At 45.2% G+C, this 19458-nt stretch overlaps 1 protein-coding gene across 1 annotated transcript; it reads right to left on the bottom strand.

Annotated features, from left to right (window-relative positions):
- Nucleotides 1-212: 212 nt before the first annotated feature.
- On the bottom strand, nucleotides 213-18892 carry poc1bl (POC1 centriolar protein homolog B (Chlamydomonas), like). Its single transcript, XM_062528862.1, has 11 exons — nucleotides 18589-18892; nucleotides 13530-14012; nucleotides 11553-11722; nucleotides 9270-9459; nucleotides 8747-8932; nucleotides 8421-8538; nucleotides 6446-6622; nucleotides 4945-5076; nucleotides 4483-4593; nucleotides 2979-3131; nucleotides 213-2493 (listed from the first exon to the last, which is right to left on the bottom strand). The coding sequence occupies exons 2-11, from the start codon at nucleotides 13928-13930 to the stop codon at nucleotides 2365-2367; spliced, it is 1767 nt and encodes a 588-aa protein (XP_062384846.1). The 5' UTR covers nucleotides 13931-14012; nucleotides 18589-18892; the 3' UTR covers nucleotides 213-2364.
- Between the last annotated feature and the right edge of the window lie 566 nt (nucleotides 18893-19458).

The following is a 19458-nucleotide window of genomic DNA, read 5'->3' on the forward strand; positions in this document are numbered from 1 at the left end:
CAACATTTGAGAAAAACAGACTTGTACGCTTCATTTTAAGATTGAAATGGAGACTGAAAATCATTTAAAAAAAAAAAAAAAAAAAAACATAATTATTATATTCATTAAGGCCTACATCTTGGCAATAGTTCCCCCAGATTCATCTTCAGGCTTCTATGGCAGATGTGATTTGGCACAATTAAAATAAAACACACACACTAGGCCCATTTATTAGAATCAACTTTAATCATCATTTGGCCTCAATCACATATTATTTTAAAAAATATATAGATTTTTTGCACAGTCCCACTTAGGTCCCTTTACAAATTGAGAATCATTTTTTAAAGACACAGATATGAATGCGCTGGGCTGAGAGAATTGGGGTGGGGGGTAAAAAAACAAAACAAGGTCACTTTCCCGATAAGGACGTGTCACTTCTGAGTCACGCCATAGTGCAAAAAAGCACAGAAGATGATGCGTGATGAGTCCATTCAGAAGCATCTTCAGAGTTACAGCTGGCTACTGAATGAGTGCAAACAGTGACACTATACATGGCATTGTGTTAAAAAAAACAAAAAGCTTATACATGCAATAATCAGTGATTAAAACATAAGCCATTGGGACAATTAACACATAACACGAAAAGCTTTGACTCAGCATGTATTAAGGACAATTAAAAAGCTGAAGTTACACTTTGGTCAACACTCACAACATGCTGTCCCTAAGTGCTATGCAATACATAACATATAAGGTCTATGGAACAGGTTGCACATGTATGCACCAGGAAAAACAGACCAGTAATGCCAAATGACACAACTCTTGTAAACCACACTTAATCCATATCGGCAGATCGAAACAGATAGAACAGTCAAACAATTAGAACGCATAGGAATTAAAGCATCTCTGACATGAAAGAAAGCCTCCTCTAACACTCTAAATTGGACAAGCATGGCATCAGCATTGTGAAAACTGGAATGGCCAACAATATAAGATAATGTACACAGTATCCATGAGGTCAAATAGAAGACACCTACGGTAGTTCTCTATATTTAGGCCAGCACATGATCAGTCTACTCAGGCACAGTAGAAAACACAGAGGCACAGTGAGTTCCCATGGTCCCATCTGGAGTGTGAGAAAAAACACATCCTCCCTCAGTCTCTCCCTCTCTCTCGTCTCTCCTATGAGCAATCTGAGCAGTCAAGTTTAAATCTAATCTCAAAAAAGACACCAGCTCTCATCACCCCACTCCCCACCGATCACACACACACATACACACACACACACACACGCACCTCGAATCCCCGAAATAGAAAAAGGCATCACAGATGGGAGATTATTTTAATTGGCTCCTCATTGGTTGGGAATCCCTCCAGCACGGGACGGAGGGTAAAACCCCACACTAGCTGAAGGAACTGACACGGTATTAACACACCTCCCTGGCGTCGGGGTTTATCTCAGACAAACCAATCTCTTCAATGCAACCGCTGACACACACAGACGACATGAACGACAACACATAAGACCCACGGTGGAGAGGCAATGGTGTGTAAACAATATCAAAACAAGAGAAAAAAAAGGATCAGAGAATGAACAACAAAACAAAACAAAACAAATCTCCCACTCCTCTCCCATTGCCAACACCGTTCTTTTGTGATGTGAATTTGAACTAAAGGTAAGGTGGAAGGCCGCTATGATATTCGCCAAGCTGCGTAGTGTAATGGTGTTGGTACGAATCAAGCCCTCCGGCAGGACTGGGCTTATTGTAATCAGACTGCCTTGTATTGCTCTTGCAGTACTTCGTTCGTGGTCAGAATGAGCCTACACGATCCTAGTTACGATTAAATTAAAATTCAAAATTTAAATGAAATTACACAGCCTTGTATTGCTCTTGCAGTCCTTCAACCCTGGCCTACAGCAGCCAGAAATGGTCTGCTACACATCTCTTGGACGTCCCTTTTGAAAGAAGACAACGATAAAGGACTGACAACGATAAACACTAAAACATAAAGATATTGGCACTTTACTTCTGGGGTCCCCTTTAATGCCCAAAAGGCATATGGGCACAGATCAGTCTGATCTGCAGCATTCCAGAAGGCACAGCAGGGGCACTTCCTGCTTGCTCCCAAGCCTTGTATCTCAAAGTCCATTATGGTAATTGCACTTAGGTCTCACGGAGCTACAGTACATCCCTCCAACACACACACACACACACACACACACACACACACACACACACACACACACACACACACACACACACACACACACACACACACACACACAGTACACACACACACACACACACACACACACACACACACACACACACACAGACACACACACACACACACACACAGACACACACACACACTCTCCCTAATCCCTTATTCAAACGTCCATCGCTGGTGCTTGTCTCCAGGCGCGCACTTGCTCATCTGGATGCTTGCGCGTCCCTCCGGTGTGCGGTAAGAGGTGACGCACATGCCCGAGTGAGGATGGTAGATGCTCCCGTCCTGCAGAGAGAGAGGGTCATAGGGCGCGCGCGCGCGCACACACACACACACACACACACACAAACACACACACAGACGCACGAGAGGAACGTTAGAAATCGCATTAGCAGTCTCATTAGAAATCAAGCCGTCCAGCAAGAGTCCAAAGAATCTATAAATCACATGCGAGTTCCTAAGCCAGGCGATACAGCCAGGCAATGCCACTGGTGGCATGGCCCCAAATCCAAAGTAGTCCAAGTGCAGAGAAAGCTTACCTTTCATAACACCCTGCATATACAGTACACAAATATCACATATTGAACGACAAAATGTAAATCTTAACCTGTGGCATGATTCTTATTCCTGTGTCAATTTTTTTAGAATGTACAGTATGTGCTCAGGAGTTCATGCAGAAAGACAGGATCAAATGGTGTTGAGTGACATGTTGAACAGGAGAGCGATGGGAGGGGGGGCGGGGGGGGGGGGTTTGGGGGTCTTAGACTCACATCTCTGAACTCCCAGACGATGCTGGGAGGCACAGCAGCTCCGTCCTGTGGGCAGTGCCTCATGCCGATGTAGTTCTGCCCCGCCGGCACCTCGGCACACAGCTCCGTCACCGAGTTGAAGCGGATCTCCTTCTTGGACGTGTACTCAAAGTACTGCGGGTGAGGTGAACAGGATGTTTGCCATGATTCAGTCATCACAAATAAGAGCACAACCGACATACCAATAGATCATTCAGTGGAACTCGTGTGCAAATAACCATGAGTTAGCAGAGAACAGTCACAGTCAAGACACACACTTATGCTCCCGTTAGCATTAGGTAGGTCTAGCAAAACCTCTACCTGCCATCAAAGACCACTTCATTCAATGAGCGGTTCAATAATTGACCACGCATTAGAGTCTGACTTAATATTTAATGGTGACTGCATGGGGCAGGACATTTAGGGCAGCTGCAGTGGCGAGAGGTGTGGCTGAAGATCTCTCAACTAGGAAGCCTTTCTCTTAATCTGACCGGACCATCCCGACAGCTAGGGTATCCCCCCACAGTAAAACTTTAGATCTGCGGTTTCAGCGAGAGACAGGACTGTCACGACGGTAACGACATACACATCAAAAGGCATTATCCCCCCTCGTCACCGTGTCCGCTAATAACCTTAACTACATTACGGCGCGCTCGCCGTTATGGAAAGACATCAGCGGCCGCCCGTCCATCTGCACGCCAGCGGAGCACAAAAAAAAGGTAATCAATCTCCACGGTCCAAAGGGCTCCTCGTCAGGTCTCATTCATCATTCACGCGGGCCAATCGACGGCTCTATTAAAAGGGCAGGTCCTGTCTCGACTCAAACTTATTTACCCGGTCCGCACCGCTCCGTCTCACCGGAGCTCATTTATCTTTCACGCCCGTCTACGGGGGGTTGGGGCGTGGTGGGGTCGGGTGGGGATGGGTGGGGGGGTAGAGCCCTCATGGTCAGGCTTTTGTCAGACGAAGGCTAAAGTTTCCCTCTCATGTTGGTGGACTGGACACATCGATTTTTCGTTACGTAACAACTTATAGCTTTCTTTCTTTTTTGAGGGACATCCGATGCGCGGCATCAATGAGTAATAGGTGGCGATATCAAGACCAAGGAGACACACAGACACTGGGACACATGACATTAGACTCCCCCATTCAAAATGAACCAGACGTCTTTGTAAAGCCACAAGGTGAAGCTGCCACAAGGTGAGAGACGGGCACAGGGTGTGACTTGAAGTGACTGATTGCCATATTAAGGTGATGTGCGGTTCAATGCATAAGCTATGCTGATGCCCTGTCATCCTGCTAGGACAGTGGAAAGGATAAGCCTATCACAGCTATACATTATAAAAGGCGTAACTCAATATGGACGACATTTACAGATGCTCCCTCCGCCCTCCTTTTCTAAATGACGAAGGTAGCTCTATGGCCTGAAGGGCTCGTGTGATAAGCGAGCGTTCAAGTAGGAGTGCTGGAAGCGTGGGTGTGGTACCTGGTTGCCGCCCTGGCCGTGGCAACCAAACATGGCCAGGTGTGCACCTGTAGGGCTGTGCTCCGGGGCATTGTAGTCCAGGCACTCCGAGTGGATCCCTGCACTGCGGACCTGAGAAAGAGAGAGAGAGAGAGAGACACACACACACACACACACACACACACACACACACACACACACTTATTATTTCCACTACTGTCTATTTTGTGCTTACATAAATACATAGTATAATGAATTACTCTTTTATTTCCTTTATGATATTGGTGTTATTTGTAACACGCTTTGGCAACACTGTACCGAACAGTCATGCTAATAAAGCACCCTTTGAATTGAATTGAATTGAATTGAGAGAGAGAGAGAGAGAGAGAGAGAGAGAGAGAGAGCACGCAAAGCAAACGCCATCATCAAATTAGAGGCAACGTCGCCCTGGGGAGTGTGCGGGCGAGATGTGGGGGTGCTTACCGCTCCGTGCCAGCCTTCCCTGTCTTCAGGCACATGGAGCTCTGGGTAAACATTCTTCAGATACCAGTCGAAGCTCTGGCACTTGAGTCGCTGCCTCAGAACCACCCTCTCCGAAATGTCCCCGTACGACTCCTAACAAACAAAGAAAAAGACAAACTTCAAGCACAAAAAAGGACACCACCCATGAAGTTCCCCAAAGTTTTCCCAACGTTACACGCTATATACGCTGATATCGTATGTCCGACCGGCATATGCAACGGTCTGCTTGAAGCATCCTCAAAGGCGCTCTTGGAAGTGGCCGGCCATTCTGAAACGTCTGAATGAGTAATAAAGAGCGATAATGAGCTCTCCTTAGATGGCAGCAATGTGCTATTTATCTGATGTAAACTAACGATCGGCAGAATGGCCCTGTATCAGGTGTCGCCCCTCATCTCTGGACCCTGGCGCTGGCAGCCGAGCGTGCCAGAAACCATGGCACAGCGTTCTTTCTCATTAGTTTGCCCTGTCCGACTTGGCACTTTTTCCGCACCTGCTTTTCACAAGGTAATTTATTGTTTGATCAAAGATCCCTGACGGTATGAATGAATAATGTAACCTTTTTTTGTTCAGGCAAGCAATATTGAGTTGCATGCATCTTTTATGTCTGCTTACACTAGCAATTGGAGACGGCTGGTACTTGCCCCACTTACCGTATCTCCGTTCGACAGTCTCTCAAAAACAGTAAACAAAATCGGCGAGCGGAGGCCCGAACATAAACTACCAGCGGAATTGTTGGCAAAAACTGTATTCCCCATTCTCTGCTCGGAATACGATATTGCCCCAGACTGTGTAAAAACACAAAGGGCCTTTTTGTGACGTTCAAGCGTCTCAAACCATCATCCCAAGGTAACTATATCTCCTTGACAAGGCCAGGGGACACAAAGTGCTCCTGTGTCCTGTGAGCCATCTTGGCAGTTGTTTTGCTACGGAGACAGTTGATCTTATCAAGCCATATTACTATCCGTTCAGCTTAAAGCAGTGTCTACATAACAGAGGATTACTGCGTAATTACACTTACATAAAAAGGCTGCGGTGGTAGAGCACTTTGTTGTGTGTCAATCAGCGCAAGTCAACATAAATGCGTAAAGTCAGTTTCACTTAACGCTTCTTTCAACAGGCCAGGATTGGTGCCAAGAACAAATACACGACATGCGGTTTTCAGCACTAGTCTGAACTAGTATCTAGCTATAAACTTCCGTGCAGTTATGTCATGGTCTTTTAAAGCTCATTCATTCAAACTTATTTTGATGCCACACTGACTTAATAATATAAAGAATGGAGACTCAGACATTACTGATTACCCGAGACACCTGGCACACACTATGCAACATTGCTGCAGGTAGGGGCATGACCCCTATCATTGGTTATAGACAATTGGGTGGCCCCTCGGTGCAAAATGGGTAACCAGAGAGCATGCATCTGTGCTCTTGAACTCTTCCTATGTGGAAAAAACATGACATACCTTGCGGGCCGGCGGGTTTCGCTTGTAGAAGTGATGCTTGTAAGAGTCCATCCAGACTTCCGCGGCTCGGACAGTGTTCTGCAGGAAGTTGGGCCGGGCATAGGGGGCCTTCTTGGGGAAGACATGGCCCACGTGGGAGCAGGGGTGGATTTCCAGGGAGCCTCCACACTGCCACACCTGTGGGTGAGCCACCATACCAGAGTGCTTGTAAATCAGGCCTAGATGTCACTCATAATGATCACAACTCAATATTGTCATTGTAAGTACATGATGTATGATCCCACCATCACAAATCACTGTTACTGTAATAACAGCCAAGAATGTAGGTTGAAATGCTTAGGCAACAAACACTCCATTAAAGGGTTCTCTCAGACAGAAAAAATATATATATATATATATAAATCAAATTTGGATCCAACAAGGGTGACAGAAAGGGGCCCAATGAAGGAGTTTGTAAAGGAAATGACTGCATTCTTATCAACAATCACTTCTTCCTTGTTACACAACAGTTAAATCAAGAATCAGATGACTGGATAACAATGACTCAAACACAGGGATTGAGAACCCAGATACATAAATAATATAGCAATAAGGAAATGCAAATAACATTTCATTTCTAAATGAATTAATTCCATCATTCCAGACAGGAAGATTAATCCATATAGTAACAGTTAATGAATATCCCCATCAAAACTACACTGATGACAGCCAAACCACATAATTACATATACATTGATGATGTGCACTGAGAGAGAATCCATCCTCAGACTGTCACTACCCTTCTTGCAAATACTGTATCTGTTCTGTTGGCATTCAGACAGAGCCATAAATCTCTATCTAGTAATATCTGCGCATCAAGAACCAAAAACATTAATCACAATGCAGTGACGACAAGCACAATATTATACCACATGCACTATTGGGCACTGGTCATTCTAGCTGTTGTGTTATATCTTCAGCAGCTAGGCATGTAATCATTTCAGTGAAGATGGAATATTTTCCTCAAGAAATGTCCTAAGATATTAACAGTAACACTGATTTTCTACTGGTGTTACTAGTTGCTTATAAGTAATACAGTGATTTCCTGTGTATTAGCCACATTGTGCATAAGCCGCAGGACAGTATTTTACGCAAGTGAAAAGAAACAAAACCATATTAAAACCATATTAACTGCCCCCATGAATTAACCTGATAGCTAAAGAAATTTTGCAAAATCGATGTATAAGCTGCGGCTAATAGTTGGGAAATTACGGTACATATAAAAGACCATTTAAATTAGAGAAATTATACACTTTATTCCTCTATTTTCCAAGCCCCTCTAAACCACATTACTGATCTGAGGAATTAAGAACCGCAAACCACATAAAGGCTGGGGAAAGGCAAGCCTAATGTGTTAGTATAATAACGCCTGTCCTGTTCATTCTTTATTTTTCCGCTTTTTCATTCTTATTCTCATACACAGTTGTAAACCAATTCACACAACATCAATGATGCATGTTAGTGTTGCAGCTCAGAGTGAGGTATTATATTGCTGTAATGCATAAAACATGGCCCAAAGGTATGCACCATCTATCTTCAGTTTTACATTCGGACACGCACGGACGCATACGGGTACACACACACATCACACACACACACACACACACACACACACACACACACACACACACACACACACACACACACACACACACACACACACACACACACACACACACACACACACACACACACACACACACACAGTCACGGAATCTGCCGTTCCCTGATTAATGGACACCTGTTGATGAAAGGAGACCTGCCCCAATCCCTTATTTGCAGAGGGATTTCCCTCTTCCTCTCTGCATCTCTCACTCACTTGAACAACCCCCACAGAGAGCATCTATAGCACCTCCTTATTCACTGTATGTGGCAGAGTTCCTAGTATGGAACCCTAGCCAAGAGAATGGAACATGGACATAGAATGCATACTCACTCTGAAAGACAGTTCCAGGTTCTCTCCTCCCCACACCTCCATGCCCATGTCATAAGTGCCCAAGAACTCAAAGTAGGCCTTGCTGACCGCAAACAGACCTCCAGCCATGGTAGGAGACCTGTAGAGTGAATAAAAAAGAATACAAGTGACCATCTAATGTCAGGTCATTTCATTTCATGCTTGTATTGATATTGTTATCAAGGGATTTCCTATTATTCATTGAAGATTAAGGGAGTGACCAGTGACTGGCTAGCCAGTCAGCGTTCAGACTGAGGGGGACCTGGCTGGGTTGAGTGAGAACCACGGAGCAGGATCTCGGATCTGACCTGATGGGGTCGATGCGAGACTTGCGCCTCCTCCGCTCTGGCAGGGGCACGGCGTGCCACTGGAAGGTCAGACGCCAGTCGAATCCCCCGATCATGGGCTCGTCCGTCTGCATGTAGAACTCAAAGGTGTTCCAGTCGATGGTGTCGATCACCGGGCACACGATGGTGCTCTCGTTTTCGCCAATCCTGAAAAGGGACAAGAGAGATGGGCACTGACACAACTCTTCCTTCACAACTCTCTGAAATGCCTGAACCTAATCCAGCCATCTGCTAAATGACATTACTGTAACTGTAGATCTGATCTGAAAAAGAACCTTTTGGAATATTTTTGAAAACAATTTTAAGATTTCCTGTTCCATAAAACTCATAAATGTCACAACACTGGGACAAAGTTACATGCTGCACCATCAATTGCAGTCTAATGCATTCAGTAATTGCATTATTGCATCAAATTGCGGTTTCGATTAAAAACAGATTCACTGTGCAGCCCTGCTAATGTCAGCGGTGTGTGTTTGCGACGCACCTCTCCAGCAGTGGCTCGATCCAGCCGGGCACACACTCGCAATGGCAGTCCAGGAAGGTGAGCACGTCGCCCGTGGCGTAGGTGGCGCCGATGAGTCGCGCCCGCACCAGGCCCTCGCGCTTGTTGGTGCGGATGAGGCGCACGCGCTCCAGGTTGCTGATGTAATCCGCCAGCTGGGTCTTCAGATAGCCTGTGAAATTGACGCAGACGGTGACGACAGTTAGAGGGGGGGACACACGTCTAACCGTGATGCCTATCTGTCTGGGTAAAGCTTATTTAGTGTTATCTCCAGCAGTCAGACTAGGACAGTCAGCAGAGGAGCCAGACAAGTGACCCAATAAAAAAAACGGTGAAAGACATAACATAAATTAATTGGTGGCATCATTAGTGGCTAACGAAGGGAACTGGCAGACCCAGTGCTTGTATGCCCAAGAGAGCCACGTTTTGGACATAACCCTCCATGGACCTGATTACTACCAATCTCTCCGAATTAAACGCCTTTTCATTACCGTCTCGGAACAACGGAGGTACAACCCGCAATGCACTCGCTTGACAGGCTAGATGAAAAGTCCCGCTCTGGGATCTTTTGTGTCTGACAAGGTCTTGTGATTCTCTTCCTCCTCCCCAGAGAGCAATTAAACGGGTCTTTCGTTGCAGTGTTTGAGTCTAAACGCAGTCTGCCGAGAGCAGTTACTAATTTGGAAAAGCACAGATGATGGCATGTCAGCCTCAGAGTATCTGTTTGGAGGACAGAGAGAGAGGAACTGAATGTGCAAGTATCAGTCTTTGTGCTATCATAACACATCTACGCTGAAAAGCGTTACATCCACGAGGAAAGAATTTTGGCGCTGGTTAGAATTAGGGTGAGTGATTTGAATTCTAATTGATGTCACACCCACTCAGAGAGTGAGCTCTAAATAGGAAGGAAACCTGTGACGCACAGTTAGCATAGCAATCACATTACATACAGTCCTCATTTAAAATGTCAGGTCAAAATCTTAATTTGGCATACAAATTTTTGCCAACTTTGTCGAGCTGTATCAATTCACCGAATCTCTTTCTTTCTGGGGCGGGGGGAACAAGACCTGGGGGTGGGGGGAGTGAATGCGGTTGAATGCTGTATGTTGTCTTATTTGATGTATGTGGTCTTATTTGTTGTTTTACATGTATTTCAGTTTGATTGTTTGTTTGTTGTATGAATTATAAAACACAATTAAAAATGTATAAAAAAAAAAAATGTCAGGTCAAAAAAGGAGCTTGTCGTCTGAAATACTTTGTCTCTGGGCTTTGCTGTGTCCTGTACTATGTGTGCGTGATACTGTAAAGGCGTCTGTGAGAGAATCTCCGCGGCGCTGGCTAAGGTGTTTTCTGAGCTGTCGCTGGGGAGTGTGTGACTCTGGAGAGGCCTGGGCCTGCTGAGATTCTTCCAGATTCCAGGGAGGCAGACAGGAAATGGTTTGGTGTGAGGTCATCACGAGGCGTAGCATCTGCGAGCAGCTCGGGCGCTGAAGGAGACGGGGTTCTGGCTGAAGAGGATGATTAACAATCTCTACCCACCCCCCTCTCTCTCTCTTTTTTTTCTCTTTCTCTCTCTCTCTTTCTTTCTCCCTCTCTATCACATTCGTTCTTTCCTTCTCTCTTCCCTTAGCTCTCACCTAGCTTTCGCTTTCTCTCACCTTACTGCGCTCCCTTTCCCTGTCTTCCTGAATCTGCTTCTTATTGTTCACTCCCCCTGTAAGTCTTCAGCTCATACTCTCATTTTCACTGCACTATTGAGGCATCCTTCTCTTTGTTCCCTCTCTCTCTCTCTCTCTCTTTTCATCTCTTTCTGTGAAAATGAGGCCGATCATAATTATTACATAATCACCTGATCGCAATTATTTGAGTCGTGCATCATTTTGTATAATCATCATAATCATTTCCATTCAACTGTATAAAAACAGCTGGACGAAATGAACTGTCATATTTTTATCACTTCGCCAATTTTTGCAAAACAGGGAAACAGCTATGTCATTTTTATTTCGATGTTCAAAGCTCACATTGCCTCTCCTACCGATTTATGTACATCATTAAACTATAATACAACCATAAAATGAACAGAGAAAGACAATGAAATTGTAATTGTTTGTATGACAATTGATCGTCCACTAGAATTTGTGACAGGCCTAGTTACAATTGACCACTCAAAAAGTCTACTAACATGGAATGTTTCTGAATGAAGTTTTCAAAAGTTTTAACCGCTCTGCCCCTGCATCGTGACATCACCCCCCATCTGGTACTCACTGCGGTCGCTGAAGTCGTCGATGAGGATAATCTCACGCAGAAGGACGGCGGGCGTGGTCTCCAGGACGCTGTGGATGGTCCTCAGCAGTGTGGACCAGGCCTCGTTGTAGAAGGCGATGACCACCGATGTGGTGGGCAGATGCCGCACGTCAAACACCTTCGACCGACACCTGACAATGACAAGCATGACACAAGAAACACCTGAGATAAGAAAACAGACAAATACTAATCCAATGCACTAACACACTTATCAAGTGAGCAAAACAAACATACAATCACATAACTAAAGAGAAAAAGAAAGATTTAAGATTTATTAGATAGATAGAGAAGGAAGTAAGAATACCTTTATTTGTCAATTAACAAAGAGTATGGAAGAAAGAACGCCTTTATTTGTCAATTAATAAAGAAATGCAGCTTAATGAAATGCCAGAAGGCCATGAACAGCAGGACATCAATCATGCCCATAAATACTGACGTCAGCTGAGGAACAGGTGAGAAACCTGCTACAGCAGTGCGAGTGGAACAGGGGCACTTTGGCCAATCGCACCGCACCGCAAACCCGTCGGTTATTATGTGCCGCAGAGATACGGGCTCTGAGACTCCAGAGCCTTTGGCAGCCTCTGGGGATAATGGCACAGAATTAAAAAGGACAAAAAAAACATCACACTGAGGCAACACATGCCAGAGAGGATTTCACAGATGCCCGGGGAACAGAGAAAGGGAGAGAGAAGGAAAAGAGAGAGACAGAGGGAGAATGAAAGAGGGAGAGGTAGAGAGAAGGAAAGAGGGAGATGGAGGGAGAATGAAAGAGGGAGAGGTAGAGAGAAGGAAAGAGGGAGATGGAGAGAGAAGGAAAGAGAGAGAGATAGAGAGAAGGAAAGAGGGAGAGGGATATGGCAGTCTTGAGGATGTGTAGCACCCTGTAAATAAATAGCCTGGGACAGCTTGTGCAAATGGTTCAGGCGTCACTCTCGAACTGTTGCACATTAAATAACAGACAGCTGATTTATATCGAAATGGTAAACTGCAAAGAGGCCCGTTTCACTAAGGCAAAAAAGCTTACCAACATCTAAATGAAGTTTTGGGAGAAACGCAAGCAGGTCAGGGGGGGGCTAGTTGCAAAAGTTGCTTCAGAAGGCTCGCTAGAACTCGTTAGGAGCTGTTAAAACGAGTGAGATATAAGTCAGAAAAACTCCCCTATCCTCAGCACTAAGTCAACACAGCTTAAAAGCTCCCGGCAAAGCACAGCAAGCCCTATGATGTTCCAACTGAACCAGCCTTTAAAGGGCTCCTGCATGTTTTTTGCAAAGCTCAGAAACATTCACACACACACAAAAAAAGAAATCTTGTTCATCTCAGCAGGGAAATTCAAAAAACATTTGTGATGCTTTTGCAGAAAGCCGACATGAAATCCAGCTCATTATTTTAGGCCAGGGCTTATTATACAGCGAGAGAAAGGAGCAATTACTCTTCATTCCAACAACAGGGACCCAACATGGGTCAGGGGATGAAGGGAAAGGGCAGGTGGGTGGGAGAGAGGAGGGTAGAGCTTTCTAGAACAAAGCCAAAAAAGAAATGGACGAGTGTATCGTTCTTTAGAGGTAAGGCTTTATCGGTAAGCTTTGCTGTGCTTTGCTTCATAAGAGTTTGGGAGTGAAAAAGAGCACTGCGATAAACCATAATGGATCACCAAAGCAAAACCACAGAAAACATAAATAATCGACTCTGTCGTTAAACATATGCGAAGTTGACAGGCCAAGCTGACACCATCTGGATTGAACAGAGAGAAAAAACACACATATAGGCCAGTCCAGCCTTCACTCCAGTCCAGGAAAACACACAAACATGCAACCAAAGCCCCCGCAAAAACTTCCCCATTCCCTATGGGAAAGTGACGAGAGAGGAGCTGTGCCAATCATGCTGCTAAATGTCAATTATGCCCTGTGTGATCGTCTAGCCCCGCCCGCCCGCACTCACTCGTGCATCCGGTTGTCCTGGATGTGGCGGTGTAGCGAGATGCGGTCCGACGCGAAGATGTTGATGGCGTAGCGCTCGATGGTCTCGTCCTGGAGCTTCTTCTCGTCGTCCGTCAGCGTGAGCCGCGTGGCCTTGCCCCACTCGCCCGGCGCGTTGCTGTCCGCCGCCGGCTTCCGGTACACGGGCTGCCGCAGGGCCTCGGCGTCCTCCGCCTCGGCCGCCCGCTCCACCCGGCCGCCCGCCGCCGCCGGGCCCGCCTCGTCTTTGGAGCCGGCGGAGTCCGCGGAGGGGGAGGGGATCAAGGCGGCGCGGGAGACGAGCAGGTAGGTGACCCACACGAGCCACAGCACCATGCCCGCCTTGGCCAGCAGGCCCAGCTTGCGCGACAAGCGCACCCTCATGATGAGTTGGTGACCGCCCGACGCTGACCTCTTGCCCGACCGCCTCGCCTTGTCTCACTTGTCTCTGACTGCTGTCAGCTCACTGTGGAGAGAGACAGAGAGATAGAGAGAGAAATAAAGAGGATACAGAGAGAGAAAGATAGAGAGTGACAAAGAGTGAGAGATTTTTAAAAACATACCAATCTTCTGCAATTCTTGACACAAATGACAAACAAAGAAGAAGGAGGGAAGGAATAAAATCTGTTTATGAGAGCAACAAGAGGTTACACCACAGAGTAAAGGTAACAGAGGTAAAGTGTTGCATGCGATGATCCGTTAGGAGCAGTCTTGGGAAATTCCAGCCCATTCAGGTGAACTGATGCTTCAAAATGCCAATGAATGGAATGCAAGTGATGGCGACAGCAAAATACCCAACTTGTCTGTACACAAAACCCCTGTCGGACCTTCACATCTCTGTGCCATCTGGCCTGCCCCATCACCAGTAGTGTCCTGTATCTACTCCTCCCCATCTCCCAAAACACTCTTGGTTGCTCTGACAACTCTACTCTCTGTCCCCAGTCAATTGCCCTCATCCAATGGGCAACAGGGCTTTCAATGGAGCAGAAACACTGGAACCTTCTGTCACACCCACCCACATCTTCCACTCTCACGGATCCCATAGCCGAATGAGCATTTGTTTACATTCCGCATGAGCCTCTGTTATGCTCAAGTGCTGTCTTTATAGTTACTGTACCCTTACTACCTATTTACAAGAGCCTATGCGGTTGTCTGATTTTGATTAATTATTGCTCAGGTGTTGGGTTTTCTGTCTCACCTACGCTGTTCCTAGCTGTCGTGAGAAGCATTTACTAACAAAACAACTCTATGGTTATTATTACACTGCTCTCTCAGATATCCTTCTCCTTCAGTGTCGCCTGGCACCTTGTTAATAAAGTATGGCGTGGATGAGATTTCGATCGGAGACTCTCAAGGTTTCTCCAGCCCAGGAGGCAATCATAGCAGTGTCTGAGCCCGAATCTATCGGCACGTCTGCAGCCTCCTGTGTAATCACATAATTGGGCGGCATTAATATTTCAGTGTGCAGGGATTTACTCTGAGAAAGCCACCGATGACAAAGTGAGAATCTGACACTTTGAACTGCAGTCTTTTCTTTCTTTATTTACACAGCAATCCTGAGCATTTCCTGTACCTTTCCAGTTACTAAACCGGCAGCCTTTTTTTCCTCACTTTCTCTCTCTCTCTCTCTCACACACACTCACACACACACACACGCAAACTCACAAACAATCACACTCTCACACGTACAGCATGCACAGACACCTGACATTTTCTTCTACTTTAGCTTTATGCCCTACCGTACTAATTATGCTGCAATTAAAGCCAATTATTTGTGTTTTTATAAGAGCAGCTGATAGGATATGAAAATAGAAGAAGGGAGTACTCCCAATTCAACACAGACAGTGAAAAAACCTGTTCTATGTCCAATTGGTATGCTGAACCAACACCCCTCTTGATTATTTCTAGTTATGCTGCTTGTCAAGGTCTGAAAACGTTACAAAAATAAGATATCTGACTTTAATTCCAGTCGTTTGGAATCAAGGCCCAGCAAGCAAAGATACTCTAAACTAGAAATGTTTGACCAACAGAGGAGAAGTTCTTGAACCTGTTCAGAAGTCTTTGAACCTTGGTGCTATCTAATGAACAGCCTGCATACACCAGTTTCAAACAGAACCAGGATTTATCATCAAAAGAGGGTGCTGTATGCATAAACACAAGATAATAATATGCATTAACACAATGTAATAATGACAGTGGTGCGTAAACCATTCAAACAGTGTGACTGAATGAGCAGCAGAGACAAACAACACAACATCATGTTTTTCTAGTACAAATGCTGTATCTGTCAATTACACCTCACTTCACTTTGCATAAGCAACTTGGCTATAATTGCCAGTTCCTGTGGCAGCTGTCATTATTCTGGTTTATGTCCATAACTTCTGAGCCTTTGTTATCATACTCTTAAACAAAATGCGTAATTTGTTAGTAAAATCAGAATGCGCTGCACAAGATTAGCGAACTGCAACTGGCTGGGGCCCCTGCACCGTACACCGGCGACCCCGGTTCGATTCCCGCCCCCGTGGTCCTTTCCGGATCCCACCCCTACTCTCTCTCTCCCATTCACTTCCTGTCACTCTCCACTGTCTCTGTCATTAAAGGCATAAAAATCCCAAAAAGATATACTTTAAAAAGGAAAGAAAAAGAAAAGATTAGCTAAGTAAGAGACAGACTGCACAAGTGCGACACAGACACACTACTCTTATCTCGTGAGCCTGCCTGACCTTTAACAATTCAGTGACTCAAGGCCCAACAATCCTCCACTCCCGCAACACACAACCTGTTCACCAAGAAGCCAGTTCTGGTGAGCTCCAGAAACAGGAGACGCCGGAGTTGGCCTAGCGCAGGCTCACCTCTACTACCCCAAACCGGTACACAAATAACAGCCCCATTATGAACTGGCCTGCCGGTCACACCTTTCCCCTCTGCCACCTGATACGGTCTTGGCAGCACTAAGCACGCAAATGGGCACTGGCTCTCACACACACAAGAGCCCTTAAGGGAACCACTGGCCTGTAGCCGGTGCCCGCTCCGCTCTGCTTCGCTGGACAAGGCGGGAGATGCCACCGGTGACCCAGGATAGGCAACCGGTTGGCGGTGAGGAGGCACCAGTGCCAACCGCTGCTAACAGGTGTGTGTGACTTCACCACTGATGCCACAGAACAAAGATGAGGCAAAAAGGCAGAACCTCTAGAAGAGGCCTATTTTTGTGAGGTGGAGCTCACTGCCAGTCCACAGACTGGGGGTGTTTTTACCTTTGAACTCTGGGCTGGATATGGCAACAGAAAGAAAGAGAAACAGAGACAGAGAGAGGCAGATATAATTAGTGAGAGAGAGAGAGAGAGAGAGAGAGAGAGCGATAGAGAGAAAGGTCGAGAGAGAGAATGTGAAGTAGGAAAAACAGCAGTTTTTGGCAGTCCTGTCTCACTACTCTGTGCCCTGGGGCGGCAAGCTCACAAACGTTGTGCTTCGCCCACCCCTTTATTTGAACAGCACCATCCCATTGAATGTGCGCCGGGCGACATATGAAATTGTATGTGTGTCACATGCACTGTGAAGAAACGAGCGAAAGACAGGCACAGTTATGTCAAAGACCAAAAAGAACAAAAACATACAGAGCAGGGGGTAATGAATCATGCGTCTTTGGCCATCTGAACAAGTATTACACAGTGTTATTACTATGTGTTTACATTTGGGCTGATGTTGTTGGCTCTTGATGTGAGAGAGAAAGAACAGCAGTCAGCCTGACCAGTGGTAAATGCAGTCAGTGGTGGCTGTACAGAAACATTGCAATGAGCTTACTTCACTCAAGCAGGGGGTAAAAAACATATGGCCATAGGTTATACTCTCGATATATATTTAATATGATACCTTTGATATTTAGTCACAGCTTCATGATAGTTTCAGCTTTGTTTTCAGCACCTACGTTAACCATGCTCTAACGTTGACCACTAATTATGTAAATGAAGACCGGTGGGCGTCATTATACATTCTATAGTAGTTACAATGTCAATACACTGTATCCGGGTAGGCCTACACAATAGGCAGGGATGCCAAAGTGACTTACCCCTCAGGCTAGCAGGGAGAACTATTTGCTGCTCTAAAAATGTAATGACTAGCCTGAACATCTAGTCTGACAAGATACGTGTGCCTAGTGGGCCCCTTTGAGTCCTAAAGACTTTCATCTCAACATCAAGTAACGTCAAGTAAATAACTGACCCACTTGACACACATACTACAATGTTATTCCGTTTACGCTCTACTAAACAAATCGACCTACACAGCTCTTCACTCGGCAAACAGCTCTTGACTCACAGTTGTGCACATCTCTACTTAAGAGAGAAATCAGTGACGTACAGTGAAGTAGTTTTCTCGTAACACACAAACAAGCGCGCATGCACGCGCGTAGAAGATGCAACAGGCGTGCATTGATTTACCTACCTGCCCTTTTCGATTGCCTAAAAGGTAAAGACCTCTCTGCATCACTATCAAGTAGACTGCAGTCTACTATGTTTATTAAATGAAAAAGGACCACATTAGTTAAACTACATCGCTTTCCTAAATCGAATTCCATCACATTAGACGACAGACAATTCAGTGAAAGCCAAATGTGCGCCAAGCCTAAAGTCTGTAACTAAGTTACAGTGAGTGACAGGCACGCACGTCCAGATCCGAGCTACTCGTCTGTGGTCCTCATCTACGTGGAATCGAGTTAAACGAGTTTAGAAAGATGACGTGTGCGAAATGTATAAATTCAATAACTGGAGTGACTAGTTAAACAATGAATTGAACTCATCTCGCTTTTTAAAATGGTTTCCTATTACACTTGAGTTAAGCTAATGCTATTTGACTTGGTTTGCAATGTTCAGCATCACTTCGGCAAATATGAGTTTGATCAATGAACTTTAGTGTGAGCTCTGCAAAAGAACGCCAACAAGTAGCCAAACTAATCGTAGGCTGTTATATCAAAAATGTGAACCACCGGAACGTTACGATTTACAAATGCTGTTACATTGTATAAACGTTAAGCAAGCAGCTCTTACCTTCCACACTACATTCCGTGCTGTTTCAGTCTCTACTGCTTCGCTTGACTCGTAATCAACGTTTATATCTTTCAACTATTGCTAGTCGGCTAGCTAGCTCGTTGCAATGAATAGCATATAAACCACATCCTCCTCAGTCGACCCTAGCTTTAGCTGTGTTTTATTTCATTAGAACGGGAAACTTTGTCAAACAACTAGTATAATCCAAACTGACTATCCAGTACAATTAATATATTATTAATGCCTCAAATCAGGTCACAGGACTACTCCGAGGTGTTAGACTGTAACCACTGACGCTTTTCCTTTGCCTGTTCCTCAGGAAGTTTGACAGGCTTGTCTAGTCGCTATAACACGTGACTCTTTACATTGTGGCCACTCCGTATCCGAATGTCAGGTTATACTAGTCGACGTGGTCACTCTGTCATTTCAAATTCTGTTTCAAGATTTTAAAAAGAATGTTCAACATTATCTTCAAAAAGTGTATGGTGTCTGTAATTTTTAATCTAATACCTATCTACCTTTCTTTGACATTTCAGGCTACTCACAAACATTTGCATTGTGTTTGTGATGGCCTTATCCAAGTGATAACAATAATAGTCTTTTTGCAGGTTATTTTACCAGCTGTTAGACTTCAGTTTGTTTATTTATTTTGCACAAGCATGCTTGTAGCTTCTAGATTGAACCCTTCAAACCACAACCATCACATTCTTCCTTTTCAACTTTTATGCTGAGAAAGTAACATGTTGTGGCAAGTGCAGCTTGTTAGTGAAACCCAGTCGTCTGCTTAATCGTGTATCCTAACAGATATTATTTGGCTCTCAACACAAAGACCTAGCAAATTATCTTGGGACACAGGTGAAGTTACCAGCT

The sequence above is a fragment of the Sardina pilchardus genome, chromosome 24, assembly GCF_963854185.1.
Source record: "Sardina pilchardus chromosome 24, fSarPil1.1, whole genome shotgun sequence".
Taxonomy (NCBI): Eukaryota; Metazoa; Chordata; class Actinopteri; order Clupeiformes; family Clupeidae; genus Sardina; species Sardina pilchardus.